Source organism: Notolepis coatsorum, assembly GCF_963971535.1.
Source record: "Notolepis coatsorum genome assembly, chromosome: 5".
Classification (NCBI taxonomy): Eukaryota; Metazoa; Chordata; class Actinopteri; order Aulopiformes; family Paralepididae; genus Notolepis; species Notolepis coatsorum.
The window spans coordinates 105460843-105484226 of NC_140169.1; the positions used below are offsets into that span (position 1 = coordinate 105460843).

Genomic DNA, 23384 nt, shown 5'->3' on the forward strand with positions numbered 1-23384 from the left:
ACCTCAATGCTTTCCGCGGTTGCAAGGGGGCCGATCTCTGCCAATGACAAATGAAACAGCTCATCAAAGGGTTCGTGAAGTTCTTTTCGGTCAATTCTCCACTTCCATTAGCTTCCGGTGTATCTGAAAATGTGTCTTAAACATCACATAAAAGGAAGAAAGTCACCACCTTTGACTAAAGGTCTTCTTCCATATTAAGGCACAATAAAGCAACTTTTTAGGGGGGGAAAGAAAAACCCTTTCAGAAAATAAATGCAATTCAGACGTCTCATGGCATTCTAGTCAGATGTGTGGTGGTCTTCATGGGTCCATGTGGTGTTTAAAGACACGTCATTTTCAGATACAATGGAGGCCTATGAATCTGCAGAAAATAACCTTTTAATGTTTCAGTAACGGTAAGATTATGGAATACTTGATTTTTGTATCAAGACAAGTAGGACTTGGAACTCACAAAAAGGTACCTCAAATAAAAAAGTCTCACCCTAACCTAAAGCATAGATTTTTTTTTAAATGTTCCTCAACTAAAGCAATGTTAAAGGAAGATGAGGCCTCACTATTGTGACCAAAAATGTATCGAGTAAACTCTAGTAAATACTTTTGGTTAAGGTTTTGGTAGAAGTTAAAAGTACAGAAAAACAGGTGGTTTTACGCAAAGGTGCACTATGTAGTTTTAGGAGAGTATTGGTATATTTTCATAACTGAATGAAAACTGGGTCCCTACTAGAACACTGTTTTAATCTGAAAAGTTGCTGTTTCACCGTTTCACACTTTTCTTAATTTTTACAAACATACTTTGCTTACATTACATTTGCTTACTTTGCACAGTTGAAATATTTTGTTTTGATGGATGAGATAAGATAGAATAATTCTAAGAATGCAACGTATCCTAGATGTGTTTTGTTAACTAATTGCAGACTGCAAATGTAAAACATTGCATAGTGCACCTTTTTTTTCTTTTTTTTTTCTATCAACTCAATTACTTACTACGGTAATTGTAGTCACTTCTGAGTTCAACTCTGGTTAGGAGAACCTTCCATTTTAGCACGTCCTAAAACAGAGATGTGTCTTAATAGCTAGCTGTGGAGGAGCTCCGTTAACAATTATGTCTTTCCCTTGGCATAGATGTGACCACACAGAAAGAGAGTCACGGTCCGGCCTAGAGGACGGGGCCAAACAAACTGATCTAGACTTGGACCCAATTTATTTATACATTCTTCCTCCTCTTCTTCTTCTCGCCGGTTCTCAGCCCTCTCTGATCGTTCCTCTCCTGGTATTTCAAATAAACTCATCTTCCGAGCCGCTCCTCAAATAAGCAGAGGCCGGGCGCTGCCATGGACCTCTTCGCTGCCAGAGATTGGGTTTCTGAACTCCCAACGTAGTGGGAAAGTGAACGTGAGAGAAAGCGAACACGAATAAAATGGAGAAAAATGGAAGGAAGGAAGAAGAAGAAGAAAAAAGGCACCAAGTATAAACCCTATAGCATGATTGGGAACGGCCTTCGTCAGAGAGATCGGATTCCATTTCAATTAGTAGGAGTCACATGATTGTCCCATTTGTTTTGTTCTTACTTGGTGGTGGTTAGAATCTGGAGTGTCCCTGCCTACGTGGCTGCATGGTTCCGCTGTAGGTACAAACAGCCCTCTTGAGAGGTCAAGGCCCAACTCGTTCTCTCTGAATACCTCTCCTGTGGCTACTAGAGTGGGCCGTGCTCCCCTCCACGTACAAGATTATGAAGTGGCACCAAGAACATAACTTTCTGTCCAGACCAGGGTGTTGTTTCAGCAAGGGCTAAGGTATGGCAATGTGATGTCACAGAAATACCCGGTGTTGAGGGGCATCTGACAAAATATGAAAACTACGTTTTCCATCTTTGATCAGGAGTGTCTAGACAAGGGCAATTACGGCCCACGGGCCACTTCCGGCCCTTTGGGCGTCCGTGTCCGGCCCACGGTAAATTTTTACAATTGGAGATAATGAATATTGAGCAGAATTAAGTTCAAGTTATCATTGGTTCGGCCCTCCAACACAGTTCAGGTTTCTCATGTGGCCCCTTGTAAAAATGAATTGCCCACCCCTGGTCTAAGCTCTCCTTGGCCACCATCCATCAGTCATGGAAACCTGACCGGGCATGATGGTTGATTCATAGCTTACTATAAAACATTCACATGTGTTGACTAGTTCAACCTTTACCTCTGGAGTGCTGTTCTAATCAAAACTGTCATGTGATAACGGACATCCTGCCTCTTCCGGTACGACCCGTCTGACAGCACACATCACACCCTCAAATGCTTCTGAAGAAGGTGGTGCGTTTCACCGTCAAGAAGTAATTTAAAACTAGATACTTAAACTTTTTTTTAAATTTTTTTATCATTTCTATCATCCTTACATAAATTGACTCAATCTCAAACTCTGCCCTCTTTTTATGATCCTGTGATTGGAAGATTACACATTGCACTGAATGTTTCATAGAAGCAGTGAAAAGAAGAGTCTTAAAAAACCATACCAGTCTAATTTTGACTGCCATAATTACCAGAGATTGCACGTCTTTAACAACTTTGTGTTCGTAGGTGTATACGGTTGGCTTACCTTACTAAACGCCATTAACACTGAGTGCCACTCACGAGATATCTCGGGTTTTTAATAGTGACGTTGAATGCCACTCACGAGATTTCTCGGATTTTTTTTTTTTTAGCGATCTGAAAAAATATTGCATCACCCGAGCCTACCCGAGTATAGCCGAGCGGCGCCGGCGATCACTGTGGAAAAAAGCGCCCCCTGTCGTCTCCCAGATGACATAAGTGATTTTGGAATGACTCAATGAAAATGAATGGGGAAAAAAATTCGGTACTCCACATTTTCCAGTTCACTGATCCAGCCGGGGTTACCACAGTTCATTCTGGAACCTCAGATCCCCGCTGATCATGGAGTTCTACAGTATCGCGTTGGATCCATACACGTATCGATTTTTTCGAATGGTGATCAGGAATTGGAATATACCAGTTGGATACCATCTGATGTCAGGTAAGGACTCTATGTTATCAGTGTTAGGATAATCAGAGTAAGTTTGATGAAGATATAGGCTGTTTTGTGAAATGTCTTCTTTCGGTTTCACTGTAAAAGTCAGAGAGGAAATCAACGAGGCGATTATCCGCACGCGGCCGTAATGTGCTTGCGTGCACGTAAAACCAGGCGTGGCGCTCAAAGTGTTAATACTGCCATCTATGTTGAAAAGTGGTGGAAAATACTCCATGAGACTTGAAAGTTGTTTGAAAGTTGCTATAGGCATAATGTAACTCAGCCTTTTGAAAACGACTATAAATGTTTTTTAACACTTTGAGTGCCACGCCTTGATATAAAAAACAGCTCATTCTGGAGCATTCTATGAAAATCGTCTTTTAGTGGAATATTCCACAACGTTGATATTCGTCGGCCTTTTTATGAATCGTTTTCAAATAAACGCTAGATGATCAATATTATACGTGCACGCAAGCACATTACGGCCGCGCGCGGATAATCGCCTCGTTGATTTCCTCTCGGACTTTTACAGTGAAACCGAAAGAAGACATTTCACAAAACAGCCTATATCTTCATCAAACTTACTCTGATTATCCTAACACTGATAACATAGAGTCCTTACCTGACATCAGATGGTATCCAACTGGTATATTCCAATTCCTGATCACCATTCGAAAAAATCGATACGTGTATGGATCCAACGCGATACTGTAGAACTCCATGATCAGCGGGGATCTGAGGTTCCAGAATGAACTGTGGTAACCCCGGCTGGATCAGTGGACTGGAAAATGTGGAGTACCGGATTTTTTCCCCCATTCATTTTCATTGAGTCCATTCCAAAATCACTTATGTCATCTGGGAGACGACAGGGGGCGCTTTTTTCCACAGTGATCGCCGGCGCCGCTCGGCTATACTCTGGTAGGCTCGGGTGATGCAATCATTTTTCAGATCGCTAAAAAAAAAAAAAAAGAAAAAAAAAAATCCGAGAAATCTCGTGAGTGGCATTCAACGTCACTATTAAAAACCCGAGATATCTCGTGAGTGGCACTCAAAGTGTTAATGAAAAAGAAAAAAGCCCCACACAGCAAACTTCCGCATTCAGTTGGGTGTGCTTATTAACTCCCGGGTACTCCCAGTTGCTGTGCGAATTTGAATAGCTTGTAGTACAGTAAATACAGTAACATTAGTGAAAATAAACAATAGTGATTTTAACAAGGGTAAATGACCTATGCCTAAGCTAGTAGCTACTTTAAAGTTCCATGGAGCATGTTTTCAACAGCAATGGCAGTGTGAAAGGTAGGCTGAGATCTACCAAAACATACACTTTATGAACACAAAATTAGACTGGTGTGGCCATTACCAGGTTATATCTGAATTAAGACCAAGAAGTAAATCCCTAGCTAGTCTGCTGGGACTATGAGCCTAAATACTATTTCTATACAACCGTTTGGCAGAGACATCAGCTTGGCTGGTGAGCGAGCCTCCCCTCCCCAGCCCAGAGGCTCCTCAGGACTCCCCTCAGTCAGCAGCACAAAGCCTCTTGTCTGTTCAAGTGCCCCTGCGGTAGCGAGAAGGCCCACTTCATCTGGAGCAGTTAATGGTTCTCCCTCCCACTCGAAAAAAAAAAGACTGAGATGCTAACTCTGTGTGAGAACCGACAGGCCTCTGCCTTTACATTAACTATCCATTTACAATCAAGGGCAAAACGTCTCTGGGGGTTTAACTGCACCGAGATTGGACTTGGTTTTTAGTACTCGGCGGCACCACACCTTTATCTCATAATTACCCTTGAGTAAACATACAGAGCTTCTATTAGTTTGGGTAGGAATTAGGGCACAGGCGGGGGAGAACGCCCATACTGTGTAAACCCTGACTACCATCCAATATTTGGATTATAGACTTAGAAAGTGAAGTCTGAAGCGGGCCAAAGCCTGATTCGGGGATCACGTTCATGTAAAATGAAATGGATATTTGACAGATGTGAAGGCTCAAGCTTAATCAGCAGCTGACTGAGTGTTATTAAGACTTGGAGACATGGAGGCTTCTCAACGACTCACCCATTCCCAAAAATCCTCCAATTAGGAAAAAGGGGGACAAAATTGCACGTTTTATTACTTTAATTAAAGTTTTTTAGCAAAAGAAAAAAAAAGTGTCTTCAATAAAATACTACCATCTCTAATTGTATTCAAAGCACAACCTTCCATGTCATGGTCATTTATAAAGATATTTTGAAAAAAACAAACAAAAAATAACTATTGCATGAATGATAAACATTTCCCTCACAATTTAACAGCAGTTGAAATGCATGGGGGGGGGGGGGGGGGATACATTTCCAGCAGACATCCTCTTCAAACGCTCACCTAATGTGAAGACCAGGAAGCCAAAAATGAAATCCAAAAGGCACACTTAGACGACAATAATGAACAACAGATGAATAGCATGGAATTATGGACTATTTTGATTTTAATTGCTACCAATTGCAGAGAAAGCTATTAATTGCTGCTTGCCAGAACCCAGGGGATTCAAGAGACGGTGTTCGAAAAGGTTCCAAACGTTTTCAATTTCTTGGAATACATTCCCTCTGCACACACAACCATTTCTATCAAGAGTGTGGTGATCAAGTTGATGACAGTGTCTACTCATGACTTCACTCAGTCACAGGTCATAGCCAGCAACAATCAAAGCAACCCTAAAAGTTTAAAACACATCATTTAATATACCCCGAACAACAGTGTCGGGGGAGGTTATGGATTTACATCGACCGCCACGGCAGATCCTTCGTGTGAACGAGATAACTCCAATACCTTTTATTCCAATCACTTCAAATTGACTGTGCACATGAATGACCCCTAGAGGATGAACCCTATTGATTTTGGTGACCCCATGACCTTTCCTCTAATGCCACCATCAGGCCAAACATTCAAACGCCACATGTGAAAGCGATAACTCAAATAGCTTTAATTCAAATCTTTTAAAATTGGCTGTGCATATTCATGACCCCTAGGGGATGAACTCTTGATTTTTAGTGGCCCTCGTGACCTCTCCTCTAGCGGCACCATCATCAGACCAAATTTGTAATACTCAAATTAATGTATCTTGAATCGCTTTCATTCAAATGGTTTCAAATTAGCTGTGCATTCATGACATCTAGAGGAAGAAGCCTATTGATTTTGGTGATCCCATGGCCTTTCCTCTAGCGCCAAGCTTAAAATCTTGATTTGACAATCAAATCTCAGGAAAAACAGGAAGTGATTTGTTACTTATGAACACACCGTCTGACTGTCCCGACATATACATGTACGTTTGCCTTACAATAGCAAGAAGGCCTGTGAACAGCGGAGTCACCTGGCCTCATGGTGGCACTACTGTCATAACACTAAAAACATTAACTCCTCCTGAACGGCTCGGATTAGGGGCGGGATCAAGAGTGGGCTTGAGAGTTCGGATCGTTCGGGAGATATACCAGCTGTCGGCCACATGTGTAGTTTCAAGTTGCTGCCAGAGGGGGCACTGTTAAAAACAAACTGCAGAGAAACACAATATGGGCCCCAAAAAAATATGATTGAAAACTTTAAAAATTATTAAAATAAAAGCACAAGACGTACAGTAGCAGAACGGTTTTGGGACACAGCGTATGATGAGCCTAGTCCAGCAAACAGGGGTGGGAAAAAAAAGATAAACAAAGGAACACTTAGATTATAAGAGCACAGTTTGGTGCGGCTTTCCAATCCCTCAGAACTAGAACGTTGCCTGAGCATTCAGGAATAAATACAAATAGAACATTCAACCCCCCCTCCCCAAAAATAAAAAAATCTTCTATTGTACTGTAACATTTTGAGATGTGAGGTGTCCAAAAAAAAAAGACACAAAAAACTAGTAAAACACCCCACTGGAACTAAAGACTGGTGACTTCATACACACACACATAACCACGCAAACACACTCACAGAATTGAGCGTGCTATGGATAAATCATCGACTAACTTGACTTTCTGATTTCACAATATCAACACACCAACAGTGCAAATCTTCAGACGGCTGCAAAAAGTACTGAATTAGAAGAGCAAGAAGATACACAAACAGGAACACATTTTCAACGAGGCATGAAGACATATTGTACAATTAGGTTTTCATTCGTTTGGTTGACTTTTTTTTCTCCTCTCTTTTTTGCGAAGTTTTCAGTCAAAAGATGGGATTTAGGCTCCAGAGAAGCAGACAGTGAAAAATATAAGATTCAGCACTCTTTAGGAAATAAAAACCAGGCCTTCACACATTCAAATTGGTTATTATCATTAATGTCACTTTTTCCCCCGTGTTAGTGTTTACAATCACAGAAGAAATTATTTTCATAAAACTTTTAAAAGCGGGGCCGACAACAGCAGAAAACCAAGTTTGGGAGGGGAGGGGGCAGTATCAGAAATGATCAAAACTGATGGCAAGAATATCAATAAAATGGAAAAGATTACCTAAAGAACCAAAATGAAGGTGAAAAAGGTTGATTTTGGTCATTCTAAAGGCAGCAGTCTCCACGACTGGTGGCACTAAAGTTTCAACTTAAACATAGATATAAAGTCAATTTAGCCGACTGATTAAAGTGTGGTGTGGAAGGTCTTTAGTTTTTCTTTCCTTTTCTCTTATTCCTTCAATGGGTTTAAGTTGGGTGACCTTTTGACCTCACAGGTCAGGGCAGGCCTCCCTGGTCCACTACAACTGCGTGGGGGGATGATGTGTGTGTGGAAGTGAACTCAGACACGATGGGGCGAGATGAAGCCTGCGTTAAAACCCGGCTGGCTTCTCCGACTCGGGGCGTCGCTCTCTCGCTGCGGGAGGTCTCCCCTCTCTGGAGGGCTGAGCTGTGTACCGACACGCACCCCCCAGGTCTTCTTTTATCTCACAGTTTCATTTGGGTTGCTCAAGAGTTCTGTTTATTGTTGCGTTTCTAAGCTGCAGGCGCAGGTCTCCTGAAACGGATCCAGTCTCGGGATATTAATATTTCTCGTGTTAAAAACCGGACAGAAGGAAAACAAGTTTCAGAGTTTCCGGCTCCCGTTTCATTTGAGTGTTTTTTTTTGCGTTTACATTTTTCACCATTCCGCGTCCCCGATGGCTTTGGAGAAAACGTAGTCTCGCCCGTTCAGGTTCATGATACCGTCCTTCAGGTGGAATTTCCATTTGTTCTTACTTCTGTGGATCTGGTGGAGTGGAATGACATGAAACAGCGTGGGCGTCACAGACGTAGACACAGCGACACGCTTACAATAGAGACAGTCTCTCTTTCTCTTGTGCACACACACACACACATACATACACACACACACACGCATGCATACACACACACACACACACTAAATCTGGGGTTTCCTCACCCACAGGATGTCTGCTGCCTTGTCGTTTCCCACTCTCAATAACTACACACAAACTATGTCTGGTGTAGGGCTTTATCGATGCATCTAACAACTAATTTATTTATTATTCTATCAATTTTTATTATTACAAGTCTATTTGTCAAGATACCTGATCAGAAAAATACTGGACCTCAAATTCAAAAGGATCCTTTGACAAAGATTATTATGTCTATGTTATGTCTATGTTCTGTGAGAATCAGTATTTTTTACTTTATAAAGTACTTGGTTGTTATGACATGGATGCATTTAAGATAATCAATGGCAAATAAATGTTTGCATCAGTGGGGCACGGAAAACAACAGCTACTACAAGGAAAATTAATGGAACCAGTTACAGACTGTAACAACAACTACTACAATGAGTACTTTCAACAAAATACATCATTGTCAGATTTGTTGTGATACCTGGGTGGTATAATTACAGTAAACAAATGAGACAAGTGCAATCTAAAAAACATCATTGCAGCTATATGTCTAACAGTTAGCTTTGTTAGATAGTTACTCAAGAGACACAGCTCAGCCGACAGACTGACTCGTGGCTAAACCTTCAACCTATTCTGCTCATAGTTATTGCTATATAGAGTACTAAGGCAACAGCAATCCTAAACTTTCTGCCAATATCTCATCAAGCCGAATCCATTCAGGGATGAAAGCTGGGCACAATTTAGCTCTTCTCAATCCCACGCTGTGAAGTAGTGAAGCACCACACCTAACTGCCAGCTCGTCTGACTTCCTCTTGTGCTTTCTCCCATACAGGCTCTCTAACTCCTCCCCCCCCCCCCCCCCCCCCCCCACACACACACACACACACCCACCCAAACCCACACACACACACACACTGCTGGACATGCATCTTACCTTGTCGTACTGGCACACCACCACATTCTCTGTATCAAACAGCTCTTGGTCCTCCTCGTCGCTAACGTCGTCCTCACTGTTCAGAGGCTCCTGAGAAGCGAACGACATAGTTAAGAGAGACCACAGAGGCGTCTGGGTGGCGCAGTGTACTAAGCGCTCGTCACCACCTAGGATGGCTTAGAGTAGACGACAGAGTACAACAACTTGCAATGGGCCTGGTCTACAAGATACACTACACGACCAAGGTACCCATGTACATGTCAAAATACTTCCCAAAGGTCAGTGAATACCACGATCACAACACCAGAGGGAGCTCCACAAATCATGTCAAACCCAGATTCGGCTCAAATAAGGGACTAAACACGTTTCGCAATTATGCCACATCAATGTGGAACGCCCTACCCAAAGCTGTAAAGGAATGTGGATCACTACCCACTTTCAAAACCTCTCTCAAGGGACACCTACGGGAGACTGCAATTCAACACTGGCCCCTGTAAATATCCTAACCCAATCATTCCAACCCCCTCCAATGTACAGTCATTTACCTAGTATGGTTTTGTCAATAGTTCAATGTACAATTGTGTTTGTTTGTACAGTGTCTCCTCCCCCCCCCCCCTCAATGTACAGTGTTACTTGTTTATACAGTGTGCCCCCCGCCCCCCCCCCCCCCCCAACCACCTCCAATGTAAATTACCCAGTATGGTTGTCAATATCCCAATGTACCCAACCCCCCCCACCCAACCTCCAATGTACAGTTTCTACGTCAAATGTATATACTCCCTTTTCTTGACTCCTTCTGTATCACAAACAGTACTGTATTTGCAAATCTGGTATGTCATAAATGTATAGATGTAGCAGTACTGACTATCTGTATGTCATGTATGTCATATATGTCTATATGAATTGAAAATGGGGGACCCTGATGGAAACAAGACAAACGTCTTTCTCAGGTCTGCATCCCCTTAACAATTGTATGTATTGAGCCGTACTGTATTGTACCCATTCTGCAATCTGTTAAATAAAGTTTTCATTCATTCATTCATTCATTCATTCACCAACGCAAGAGATGCTGGTATCGAATCCGGCTGTAAGTAAGTCAGCGTTGCCTCCGGCTTGGCCGGCCGTCATACTGGCTCGATTGGCAGAGTCAGCGGGAAGGAAGCCGGTGGGTGGGTCTGGGTCGTTGTGGACAGTGACTCCTACAGTTTGGTCGGGGCGCCTGCACAGCAAGGGAAGGATCTGGAGGGAGGTAGTGTGACCTTCCACACGTTACACTCTCCCAGTGAGAGTCCGCGCTGCCAGGTGAAAAGAAGCGGTGGGCTGGCTACACGTGTGTCGGAGGAAGCATGTGATAGTCTCCGCCCTCCCGGACCGACGGTAGGGGGTAGAGTGCGCAACGACCAGGAAGGGGATTGGGAATTGGCATAACGACTAACATTGGGAGGGGAGAAAAACAGAAAAAAGAAAGGGGGAAAAAGATCATTCAGAAAAAAAGAGAGACCACAGAGGTGGCTACGAGGGGTCGTCAACTAAAAAGATTAATGAAACAGTGTGGATGTAAAACTGAAAACAAACATAGTTGTCATCGTGACCTACATCCAGGGAAAGGGCAGAGTGCATAAAAATGGCCACCTGTTGGATTGGTGTCATTCAAAGATCTGATACACTGTTGGATGGATAATGACAGAAACCCAGAATGGCGTCCACCTTTATGCTCCTGAACTTAAACCTGAAGCACGTTTTTCCTCCTCCTCCTCCTCCTCAGACACTCACCTCATCCACCTGGCCGTCCGCTCCTCCCTCTTTATCCTTCTCTTCCTCTTCATCCTCATCGTACTCCTCCTCTTCGTCCTCGTCCTCCTCTGACGAGGTGTCTCCGGCCCCGTCCACCTGGAGCATCATGGGGGGCTGCTGGGCCTGGGGCGGCTGCTGTTGGGCCTGAGGTGCCACTGCTCCCTGGACCTGCTGGAGCTGTTGCACCTGCTGGAGCTGTTGCACCTGTTGCACCTGTTGCACCTGCTGCACCTGTTGCACCTGCTGCTGCTGTTGCACCTGCTGTTGCTGTTGCACCTGCTGTTGCACCTGCTGCTGCACCTGCTGCAACTGTTGCAACTGCTGCAACTGCTGCACCTGCGATGCTGCCTGGCCCGGCTGAACCTGCTGCATCACCTGGGAGGAAGGACACAATTAGGGGAGCGCGTGAAAAAGATTTACATTCAATACAGTGTTGAGATTTAGAACTGTGTATGGATGATTCTCCTTCTCTTCCCTAGGTCTCTCAACCTTTCCTAAATGAGGCATCCTGTCCGCATGGTGTGGAAGAGAGGAGGGAAGGGTGCAATATGCGCGCACACACACACACACACACACACACAAATATATATAAATGTCTATGTTTTGAGCCAAACAAACTGTGTAGTGTGTAGGGGTGTATCTGTACGTGTGTTCGCCCTGCGACGTCTACAGTACGGACGCCACTGTTCGGCACGTGCAGCCATACAAAGATCATGTTGGGAGAAAGCCAATCCCGAAGCCGCAGAACTCAGATATGTCAGCCTGAACCCAGTTGGCCCCCGGGAGACACAGACCCGAACGGCACCGTTTTCAAAGTTCCGTATTACTAATTGTCAAAACAAAACTTTGTGTCTTACCTAATGTAGTAGACTTCTACCTGACCGTGACGCATATTCCATCCAATCCTTGCCAAGAAAGTTGGTAATATAAATAAATCCAATTTTTTTTTGTTATTCTTCTTGCTGATTGAAAAAGCATTGGCTATTCCACTCATTATTTCAGCTTAAGTCAACTTGCCGTCACGGACGACATAACGCTAATAGTTCCAAAATGCTGCGTTTGCTTGCATGACTCTGTTTAGAATCAACTTTGCAGTTTTGCATCTTGTTGCATGTAGCATAATAAGAATAACAGACCGATGATTGTTGCCATCTTTATCCGTCGTGTATATGACTTGTGGCTGTTGGTTTCCTATTCCCCACACCTGTTTTTATACACCTGTTTTTTATATACACGTTTTTATTATTATTACAGGTAGATATGATGTACTTGAATTTTTATCATGTCATTTTTTATTTTATTCATGATGCAGACATAATTGTGAGCGACTGAGAAACTGTCATTGTCTGTATATGTCTATTGTGTGAGCTACCCTGAATTTCCCCTAGGGGATGAATGAATTTCCCCTAGGGGAACAGTATCTATCTATCTATCTATCTATCTATCTATCTATCTATCTATCCATCTATATGTATGTAGATCGACCTCGACCCTTCACCTCCAGACCTGGGTGCACTTGCAGACATTGATTATGATCATTTAGTACCATCTTGTGGCGACAGATGCGCACTGCACTAGGAACGGAATAACAAAATGAACATCAACTACCATGGACCTTGTGAAACACATAGTGGGCTGCTGCCTTTATCACTAGGTCGGTTGAGCAGGGATAGTAGTGTTTACAGCTGGATACAGTACAGGGCCAGGCTGTACCAACTCTCTCAGGGGGGACTATACGACACTAAGTGGAACTAAGTATAACTTGCACTACCGTCTGTTAAAAATAAATTTAAAGAAACTTGGCCTTATGCATTTGGGATTTTTGTTATTTTACCGAACCATATATATATACACACACATGTAAATATAGAATTAGAGCTCTGTATTTGAATGCATGAATAATTTAAAATCAAATAGTGACCTCAAAATAGAATTTCGTATCAAATGTGAAAATAAGTCTATTGTTACATCCCTAGACCAGCGGTTCTCAAACTACGGGTCGAGACCCAAAGTGGGGTCGTGGGTAGGTGTCAGCGCATTGACAAAAAAAAAGAAATGTGTGTATTTGCCATGTCTCGCCCCTTCATCAACGGAGGCCGACACACAGTATTCCAATACACATATTGGGGTAATTCGTCTTTCGTATGACGAGCTACTAAAAGTCAAGTTCACTGGACACTGAGGCCCTCGCAAAGTTCTGGATATCAGTCCGGAACGAGTACCCAGTGTTGTGTAATGCTGCGCTGAGAAAGCTTGTGATCGTCAACATACCTCTGTGAGGCCGGATTTTCAGAGTACCAGCGGATCTCCGCCAAAGCGCACGTGAACGCATTTTCTTTTCATGTTCTGGCAACATATTTTGGCTAAATATGCCTCGTTTTATAAATGTGTATACAGAAACAATTCCGTTGCTGTTGTTGATAATATGAATTAATTTAATTGATAACAGTGCTGTAATTTCATTTTCTAATAAATATGCATGATCAAGTTCAACAACGTGTGCTTTTATTTTGATATTCCTTACTTCCACGTTGAAATTACGCGATACATTAATTGTACATTAAATACACATTAAGATACATAAAATCAAATGGGGTTGTGGTATAAAAAAGTTTGAGAACCCCTGCCCTAGACACAAGGGAACAGACATTCCACTGAGGGTGAACGTCGGGACCAAGAAGGGAATAGAGAACAAGCCATCGTAAATCAATATGCACAGGCACTGGTATGTGCATCCGCCATCAAATTACTATTCAAAAAACTATTCTACAGATACACAAACATTTATGCAGTATGTCACGGATATGTTGTGTTGCAACTTCAACACTGTAGCCTATTAATCGAGTGCCTCAGATGAAGAACCATACTCTGTTTAACGTTTTCAAAAGGAACAATGTTTTTCTAACTTTATTATCTAAAGATGGTAAGTTAGACTGTTGTGTTCATTCGTAGTTAAAGACAATATAGGCCGAGTACTTTATGGTGATATTTATATCACATTCACACTCCCAAGTGATTTGGATTTATTTTACATCTGCAAATACATGGGCCGTCAAAATTATAAACAGACTTACATGGTTCTTCAGTGCAAGAGTTCAATTCATGGGATAGATGTATATTGAGTGCTGACCTGTGTGTTGCCCTGGACCTATACTGACCTGTGCGTTGCCCTGGACCTATACTGACCTGTGCGTTGCCCTGGACCTATACTGACCTGTGTGTTGCCCTGGACCTATACTGACCTGTGTGTTGCCCTGGACCTATACTGACCTGTGTGTTGCCCTGGACCTATACTGACCTGTGTGTTGCCCTGGACCTATACTGACCTGTGTGTTGCCCTGGACCTATACTGACCTGTGCGTTGCCCTGGACCTATACTGACCTGTGTGTTGCCCTGGACCTATACTGACCTGTGCGTTGCCCTGGACCTATACTGACCTGTGTGTTGCCCTGGACCTATACTGACCTGTGCGTTGCCCTGGACCTATACTGACCTGTGCGTTGCCCTGGACCTATACTGACCTGTGTGTTGCCCTGGACCTATACTGACCTGTGCGTTGCCCTGGACCAATACTGACCTGTGCGTTGCCCTGGACCTATACTGACCTGTGTGTTGCCCTGGACCTATACTGACCTGTGTGTTGCCCTGGACCTATACTGACCTGTGTGTTGCCCTGGACCTATACTGACCTGTGTGTTGCCCTGGACCTATACTGACCTGTGTGTTGCCCTGGACCTATACTGACCTGTGTGTTGCCATGGACCTATACTGACCTGTGTGTTGCCCTGGACCTATACTGACCTGTGCGTTGCCCTTGTTCCCAGAGGACAGTACAATCTGCTGAGGCTGGATGATGACCCCTGTCTGCTGGGGGAGGCCTCCCTGGAGAGGAGCCAGGACCTGGATGAATTCAGAGTTAACGCAAAAGGTTAGTTAACCTTTTAAACAACTGGCTATTTATTCTAACCGAGTACCTAACTTGGTACCTTAGGCATTCTAAACATTCTATAGACATTGGCAAAGGAAATGGCATCATTAGAACAGGAGTTGGTGCCTGCCCACTACTCAGAAGTGGTTAGGATGGCTCAAATGCAGAGGAATGATTTCACTGCAGGGATTAATAAAGTATAACTTAAACATGTTATCATCGTTATCATCATCATCATCATCATCATCATCATCATCATCATCAAGAAAATAGCTCCAACCATGCATCTGCTTAGAAAATTAAGTCAAATTTTTACATTGTTATTTCTACACATGGTAAATACACAAACAACTCTTAAATAAGACGGTTATGGAGTATTTCTCTCAATGTTGGCAGAGCCAGCCTAGCCGCTTCCCGCCTCCAGTCATTGTGCTAAGTAAGGCTAGCGTGCAGCCGGATCTCTCCCTCTACTGAACGTACAGAGAGGAAATTTGTATCCATCAATCTTGTCCAACTCTGGGGAAGGCGGCAAATAAGCAAATCTCCAAAAATGTTGGCTCTTAAGAGGCTTCCTGAGAGCTCAGCCATTAATCTCCCACAGGATAGTCCTGGTCATTGGTAGGCAGGACCACATGGTAATCTAACTAACAGAACGTCCCTCATCCTACAAGGGCCTACAAAGGGTTGTGTGTATTAAGCAGACTTTGACGCCACACAGGCTAAAGTGTCATCTCAGAACATTTGCCCATGCCAGGAAATGCGTGCGTGTGCATGTTGCACTGTGGGATATGCCAGGGCCCTCATTTATCAATGCTGCGTACGCACAGATATGTGTGTAAACCGTGCCTACGATCATTTCTAAGCAAAGTGTGGGATTTATCAATATGAACGTGTGCTTGAGATTGTGCGTATATCTACGCACAGCTCCGACCGTGCGTACATGGCACCAAGCGGTAGAATAGGACAACGGCAACAGACGGAATAAGCTTCCATGCATTAGTTTCAACACCGATGTGTTCGGTATGACTCATAATTAATTATAGTTAATTGTAAAATAGAGACACAAGTGTAATTATTGTCACACCCTATAAATAGCATTTGGAATAGGTCTTTCCGAATGAATGCAGCATGGTTTATCTAGCGTTATCGGAATACCTCTCACGGGTGCGCTCCGCGAGGGAGCTGTTTTCAGAGTCTATTTGCCGTGAGAACATAATATTAAGTAGAGTCCGCTACCCGAGACACATTCTCCTTGATTTGTACTGCAATTTGGGACACAAATTGGAGTGTGGAACAAAACGCACAAATTCCATCCCTGTGCACATACAAGTCCTCTCCACCCTGGGATCTTTGGCCACCGGCACGGTCCAGTGTGATATTGGAGATGGATCGAGCAATAGACTGTACCACCCATGTAGCTGTCAAAGCTCCATCAATAAACAAATAGAAATGGATTCCACTCAGTCAATGTACATGTGATGCGCATTTGGCTGATAAATGTTGTTGCTGGTGGCTGGGAGGAACGCACGACTCATTGTATTTAATTAAATTGTAATGTCATTACTGGGGTATCTGTAATTAAAATATCACTTAAATGCAGGTGATCAGGGTTATCCACTGAAGCCATAGTTAAAGAGTCTGACCAACCCAACGACCCAACAGTAGCACCATTATAAACGGGCTCAGGCGCGCACAAGAGCCATTTAGAGCGCAATAGGGAGGTGTAGTCTGACGTCACTTTAGTTTCTCGGCAGGTCCACCCGTATAGGGATTTATAATTGGGAAAATGTATTATCGGCTATTGTAATAATTCTGCCGAGCATGAACATTGGTAAGCTTCCCATTTTGCACAAAATGAGTTCCCTTCCATCACTAACATTGTTTAAGCATTTTTGGTTGAAATAAAGGTAGTTATAATGCTTTTATGCCCTTATACCACACCAATGGCTCTACATGCTACTTCCACCACAGGGCCCTATGAAAAAAGTCAGGTTATCAGCGATCTAGCCTGCATCCGTAGCAATTACACACTCAAAATTGAAAAGGGTTAATAGATTATTTTCATTAAAAGGTTGGATTGATTCTTTCAAAAAAGGATGCAGAATAGTCTAACCCCCGACTCTTGCTACGTATGTTAAGCTTACTGAAGCCTGACTTTGTCCACACCCCCTTGTCAAAGCCCCACTCGAAACCAGCTGTGCTGGGTCTTGATTCTGGGTCGACCTACCTGTGTGAAGGTGGGTCGTACCTGCTGTATAACCGGCGCCTGCACGCCGCCGGGCTGCATCTGCTGCTGGAGCAGTACCCGCTGCGGCTGCTGGATGATGTACTGGGTTCCATTGGGCGCCTGAACCACCTGCAGGATCTGGCCTGAGACAGAGAGGAGAGAGCAGGAAGAGGTGGAGGATCAGGGACAGTAGGGCTGTCTTAAATACTTCGAAGCTTCGTTCGATGGGCATGGGATTCGAATATGAAAATAAAATTCGAATATATGAACTCATTCCGGGCCAACAGCGCCCTCTGCTGATGGCCCTTCCGTGCCAACGCTATATCCAATGGAGAATAGGACTTATTTGCGAGTGCATAAAACATATCAAATATAATAGCAATAGATCTAAATAACAGTGATCGTCAATGAGTTGCTTCCAGTCAACATCTACGAAACGGATTGTTATATTATCATACTGGCCAATCGCGTCTCGCTCTTCGCCATTATGAGATATCTCTTATCTCCTAGCACCTAATGTGCTCACGAACAAACAAATGCACTCACATGCACGTGACCAGGCCATGCCCCCGCATCCTACTATAAGACGCCGGACATGGTCACACTCTACCTTCCTCTTTTTTGTTTCCAACACGGTAGTAGCAGTGCACTCCGTGAACTAGCTGTTATGAAACGCAGATCTCGTGACAGCGGATTGAGGGACGTCGCGCGACGGTTAGCAGTCGAGCTACGTCGTGCACAGGTAGGGCCTGCGCTAACAGGCATTGATACTAGCATGAGTGATACTGCTTGTTGTCTCGTGAGACAGCAGAGTTATGTATTGGCGCGAGGGGCAGGATATTTGGGTAAACATGGTCATCATGACTCTGAATTGAATGTTTTCCCAGCTATCCTGGAGCGCGCGGCTAATGCTAATGCTACGATGCTGGGACACTGTTCCTTTGTTCCCCGCCGTGGGCTGTCGCCACTCTTCCCTCCTCTTAACCGTTTCATTGCTGAAGGTCAATCGGTGTCTAATGTGGGGGGTTTTGCTGAGGCTTATTTACCCTTTATACGGGTGGATGGGCTGACAACAGGGCGCAAGGCAGGTGTGCCGTGGCTTGAGGGCCAGGTAGCATCGGTCCTTTGCCCTGGCATGGTTGAACGGTGTCCCACCCGGAAGCCGACGCCAGAGGGCGAGTCGGCCCGGCAGGTGGCTGTATGGGCTGATGAAGTTTATACCGCCGCAGGACGGAATTTAGCGGCGACCAGTGTCATTGCTCAGTTGACTGCTTTTCTGTCCACAATGGTGTCAGGTAGTGGGGCCTTAGGGCCAGCCGACGTTGAAAACATTGCGCGTGTTTTTGGAGTTATACAGCTTTTAACTCAGTCGCAAGCTATAACCGCAGGGAGGACCAGGATGCTATCAACGCTTGTTCACAGACATCTTTGGTTGGAGCAGTCTTCCTTTGAGGAGGAGAAAAGGCTTCTCCTCCTCAGGGCTCCCCTCTCTGCAGAGGGACTCTTTGGTCTTTCCGCAGGAGCGCGGGCGGTATTTGACCTAGGCCCCATACCGCCTCGCACCACGCAGCCAGAGGTGAGGGCGCGGCCTCGCCAGCGACTGTGGCGAGGCCCCCGACCAGCGGCCATGTTTCCCCCGCCTGAGGTACCCTGGACACAAAGAAAACAGGTGATCGCAAGGCCGACAGCCTTGGCGGCCGAGGGATCGGCTACATTAGATGAGCACGCCCTAAAAAAACGGCGCCGTCTAGCTGTGTCTAGCTCGCTCTCCGGTCACGCCAACCCCCCCCCCCCAGCAGGGGATACGGGCTATGATTTGTCCCCTTTGGCTGCGGGCCGCATGCCTTCAACGAGGCGCAAGCGGCCCCACGTTTCGCTTCTCATTGGGACAGGGGCTGACACCCAGTTGCTGGCTAGGCCTGGGTCTGTCCGTGAGAATGCTGTGCTGTCAAGCTGCTCCCACGCCACACTTTGTGTCTGTTTGGTGAGCCTGGTGTTGTGTCTGTCAACGACAAAGGTTGTCAGGGGGGGAACTCGAGGCCCAGGGGGTCGCAGCGTGAGTTCCCCCTGCCCCGCCCTCGCCAGGCTTGGGAATCACGTTAGTGCCTCCCACGGCCGGAAGACCGGCGGTGGTTAGTCAGGCGTGAGTGATTTGGGTGGTAGTAATATCACTGCAGGGCTACGGTGTGTAGGAACCCACCCTATCGGGCAGTGTGGGGACCACACGCCTTGCATGTCCAGCTGCAGAACAGATCCTCAGCGGTCCATGCCGGGGAGATGTTCAGTGGGGGAACCTTTGTCACCCAGTGTGATGTCAGCTTCCCCCTTATCAAACCGGCCCTTTCTGTCGGGGTCCCCCCTCGGGTGCGATTGCCTCGTTGGTAGTGTCAGGGTGCGATATCCCAGCTCCACAAGACGCCCTGCTCGCACGGTTGGCAGGGTTGGCAACGCACAGCGGGTGGGACCGGGCCGCCTATCCTGGCGGACCAGCGCCAAGTGGCGGCGGGTGCGCTTTGGGACTATCATCCCATATGGCTACATCAGTGCCGTATGTCGAGGTGGATGGAGAGAACGCTGAGGCGGGGACTTGTGTTGCAGTTTGCACAACCCCACCCTCCGTTTTCAGGTTTGGTACAGACCCTGTTGTCAGGGTCAGCAGCAGTGACAGCTCTGGCCGACGATATCCAATCTCTGTTAGCGAAGCAAGCCATCGTCGTGGTCCCAAAGGAGGACGCGATGCGTGGCGTTTACTCCCGGTATTTTCTGGTGCCCAAGAAATCAGGAGGTGTCAGACCTATTCTAGATCTGTCTGCGTTCAATCGGCTGATTGTGGCGAGGCGGTTTAGGATATTGACCGTCAAACACCTGATAAGCTCCGTCAGAGTGGGAGACTGGTTCACCTCCATAGACCTGAAGGATGCGTACTTTCACATCCCGATCTTCCCTCCTCACAGGAAATTCCTTCGCTTCCTTTTTCAGGGTGTAGCGAGTTGACTGCCTCCCCCCCCTTCGTTAGGACGGGCGGGTGGACGGGACTCCCCTCCTCCCTGGTTGGGGCTTACGGGCCCTCAGGGGGCCACGCGTCTGCTCTGCCCCATATCTAATAATGGCGAAGAGCGAGACGCAATTGGCCAGTATGATAATATAACGAAAGGTTATCCTATAAGCTAGTTATATGAATACTGGCTGAGCGTCTCGCTCTTAGCGCCCTGAGGTCCCTTAATAATAATAATGGATTGGATTTATATAGCGCTCTTCTCTGACTGACTGTTGCTCTGACTCAGAGCGCTTCACAGAGTCCATTATTCGTTCATACACAGTCATACCGGTGGTGGTAAGCTACAATTGCAGCCAGAGCTGCCCTGAGGCAGACTCACGGAAGCATGGCGAATAATCAACGCCTACGGCCCCTCCGACCACCACTAACATTCATTCACATGCATACACATTCATACGAGGCAAGTAGGTTAAGTGTCTTGCCCAAGGACACAACGGCAATGGGATGGACATGGGCTTGAGCGGGATTCGAACCACCAACCCTTCGATCATTGGACGCCCCGCTCTACCCCTGGAAATCTTTCTGAGGAAGGTAGAGTGTGACCATGTCTGGCGTCATATAGTAGGACCCGCCCCTTGGGCGTGGCCTGGTCACGTGCATGTGAGTGCATTTGTTTGTTCGTGAGCACATTAGGTGCTAGGAGATAAGAGATATCTCATAATGGCGAAGAGCGAGACGCTCAGCCAGTATTCATATAACTAGGTTATAGGATAACCTTTAGTTTTTTCATCGGTACATTTCCGTTTTATACCGTTTTGAATAGAGTATAGTTTGAGATTTCTAGTAATTCCAGAGAAATACACGATAATAGCCCTTTAGTGGAATACACAAAACACGTTGTCATTTTTTGGCTGAAATATGAATCATTTTCAAATAAACGCTAGATTATCGATAGTGTCCTCATGTACGAAGAGAAGCAGGGTCTGAAAAATCGCTTCTACGTACTTTGGTCGGCGCGAACCTCACACACACACACGCTCCGATGGCGGTGATAGGAACATCTGATTACCCCAAGATTCGTAACATAAAGGCCTTACCTCACATCTGATGTCATGCAAAAAGATTAATCCAATTGCTGATCGCCATTCCAAATATCGATCGCGTCCATTGATCCAACGTTAATAGTCCAAAACACAATGATCCACGATGCTCCCAGTGGGGGGACTCAATGCAATAGTATCCAGCTGCATGGCCGAGAAGTAAAACCTGGACCGGACTTATTTTTTTGATGCAGTCCCAGCCAATCCAATCCAATGATGTGCAATACCATCCGGGAGACGCTAGGCGGCGGTATTTGCCCTTTTGCGAGCTCAGACCCATTCCCAACGATAACATCAGGTTGGATGGATGAAAATGAATGGATATCGCTAATAAAAGAAATAACGATTAAAACCCGACTATACTCGTGATTGGCACGGAAGCGATGGCGAGTTAACCCGACTATACTTGTGGTTGGCCCGGAATGAGTTAAAATTTTATTTAAATTTTTTTGTTGCAAAATCAACTCTTCCTCTCTTTGTTAACTACAACAAGCAATGCTGTTTGTTATTTAAGATGAGGTCGGACTCTGCACTGACAGATTGGTGTTCATTGTGCTGCTTTTATAAAGCCTCAAATGACGGCTTACAATATTTCATGAAAGCAAAGTGTTTTGTTTGTCTAAGATTTAAAAAGGTTTAAACTTTACAGAACTGACAAAGTTGAACAAAGTGCTGTACAAGTCCCACAACATTAAAAAAAAAAATAATAATAAATTTATAATTTATTAAAAGATTTTATCTCAAAGCTTCGAATTAAAATCGAATCTCTGCCCCGAAGCTTCGAATTCCAAAATAAAATTCGAAGGTCAGCCCTAAGGGACAGTGTACATAATTAGATGGCTGAAATACTGATCCAAGATTACCGTCACATCACTTGATGACCATAGGAACCTCACTACAACATACTCTGGAAAGAGGGCAAATTCAGACACCTAAAACAAAACAAAAATGTAAGAATCTGCTTCCAGTGATTCTGTTTTCACCTTCTGGAGCAAAGTTTTGTTGCCAGGCAACATATTCCAGCCAGTAAGCAGTGTTGTGGCTAATACTGCTTTGCACCGGTAGTGTCTGACCAAGGACAGGTCACACAGAGGAGAGGAAAACAGGAATCAAGTGGACGACACTCTTGGCTAGGGCTGTGACGATAACCGCATACAGAGGCAAAGTCACTCCTAAGCACCATGGGACCCCATGGTGCTCACAAGTAAATGTTACTTGCAATGAGCTTTGTAACTTTTGCAAACCTGAACTTTCTTGCATATTATCGCATGACAACGCTGCACTGACATGTCCTTTAGTGCAATCTATTTTTCCCGCTTTGTAATGTCCGTTATTCTATGACGATGCTCCTGAGACTTATCTGTATTTATGTGCGTCTTGTCTGTTATCTTAAATGTTCGTCTCCGAAAGTCACCGTCTGAATCCCTGAAGTTTCTCCCGGTACCCGTGACGGTCGCTGTCCTTCTGTGCGGGACCTCCAGTCTCCGTCGGCTGTATGTCACCTCCCGAGCCCCGCCGCCTCTCCACCGTCTGCCAGGTAGGCAGCCGCTGCATCGCCTCTCGATCTGGGTCGGCAGGAGGGTTCACCACGGTGATCTGATATCCACGTCTTGCCATATCCTTCGTCGCCTCCGCTGCGTTCTGGTATAGGCGGGTGCCGTCCTCGTAGAAGACCCTCATCCTCGCAGGATACGGTGTCTGGAACTTGACATTTTCCTCCTTCATTATTCTCTTGGCTTCGGCATATTCTCCGCGCTTCTTCAGTATTAGCACTGACATGTCCTGGTACGATTGAGGATTCTCTAGCATGGTGAGTTGACTTATCTCTAATGTAATGTCAGTTTAACTTGTGTGTGTGTGTTGAGCTAGTGTGTGTGTGTGTGTGTTGAGCTAGTGTGTGTGTGTGTGTGTGTGTGTGTGTGTGTGTGTGTGTGTGTGTGTGTGTGTGTGTGTGTTTGTTAGGGATTAGTTAGAATGTTCCAATAGTCGTGCCAGTCTCCACATTCGATTTTCATGTCAGAGTCAAAAAATATATATTATAATAATTTTTATTACTATAA

General features: G+C 45.1%; 1 protein-coding gene across 3 annotated transcripts in view; it reads right to left on the bottom strand.

Annotated features, from left to right (window-relative positions):
* Nucleotides 1–5123: 5123 nt before the first annotated feature.
* Nucleotides 5124–23384, bottom strand: part of LOC311229173 (transcription initiation factor IIA subunit 1-like) — a 33129-nt gene continuing 14868 nt past the window's right edge. The window contains exons 6-10 of one of the 3 annotated variants that reach the window (XM_084315232.1): nucleotides 17248–17369; nucleotides 14873–14971; nucleotides 11050–11445; nucleotides 9277–9366; nucleotides 5124–8206 (exon numbers count right to left, since the gene is read on the bottom strand). In XM_084315232.1, the coding sequence (XP_084171358.1) occupies nucleotides 8099–8206; nucleotides 9277–9366; nucleotides 11050–11445; nucleotides 14873–14971; nucleotides 17248–17369 (815 nt within the window). In that variant the 3' untranslated portion in view covers nucleotides 5124–8098. Of the gene's footprint in view, nucleotides 8207–9276; nucleotides 9367–11049; nucleotides 11446–14872; nucleotides 14972–17226; nucleotides 17370–23384 lie in introns of all 3 variants that reach the window. The other 2 variants (XM_084315231.1, XM_084315230.1) reach the window with 2 other exon arrangements.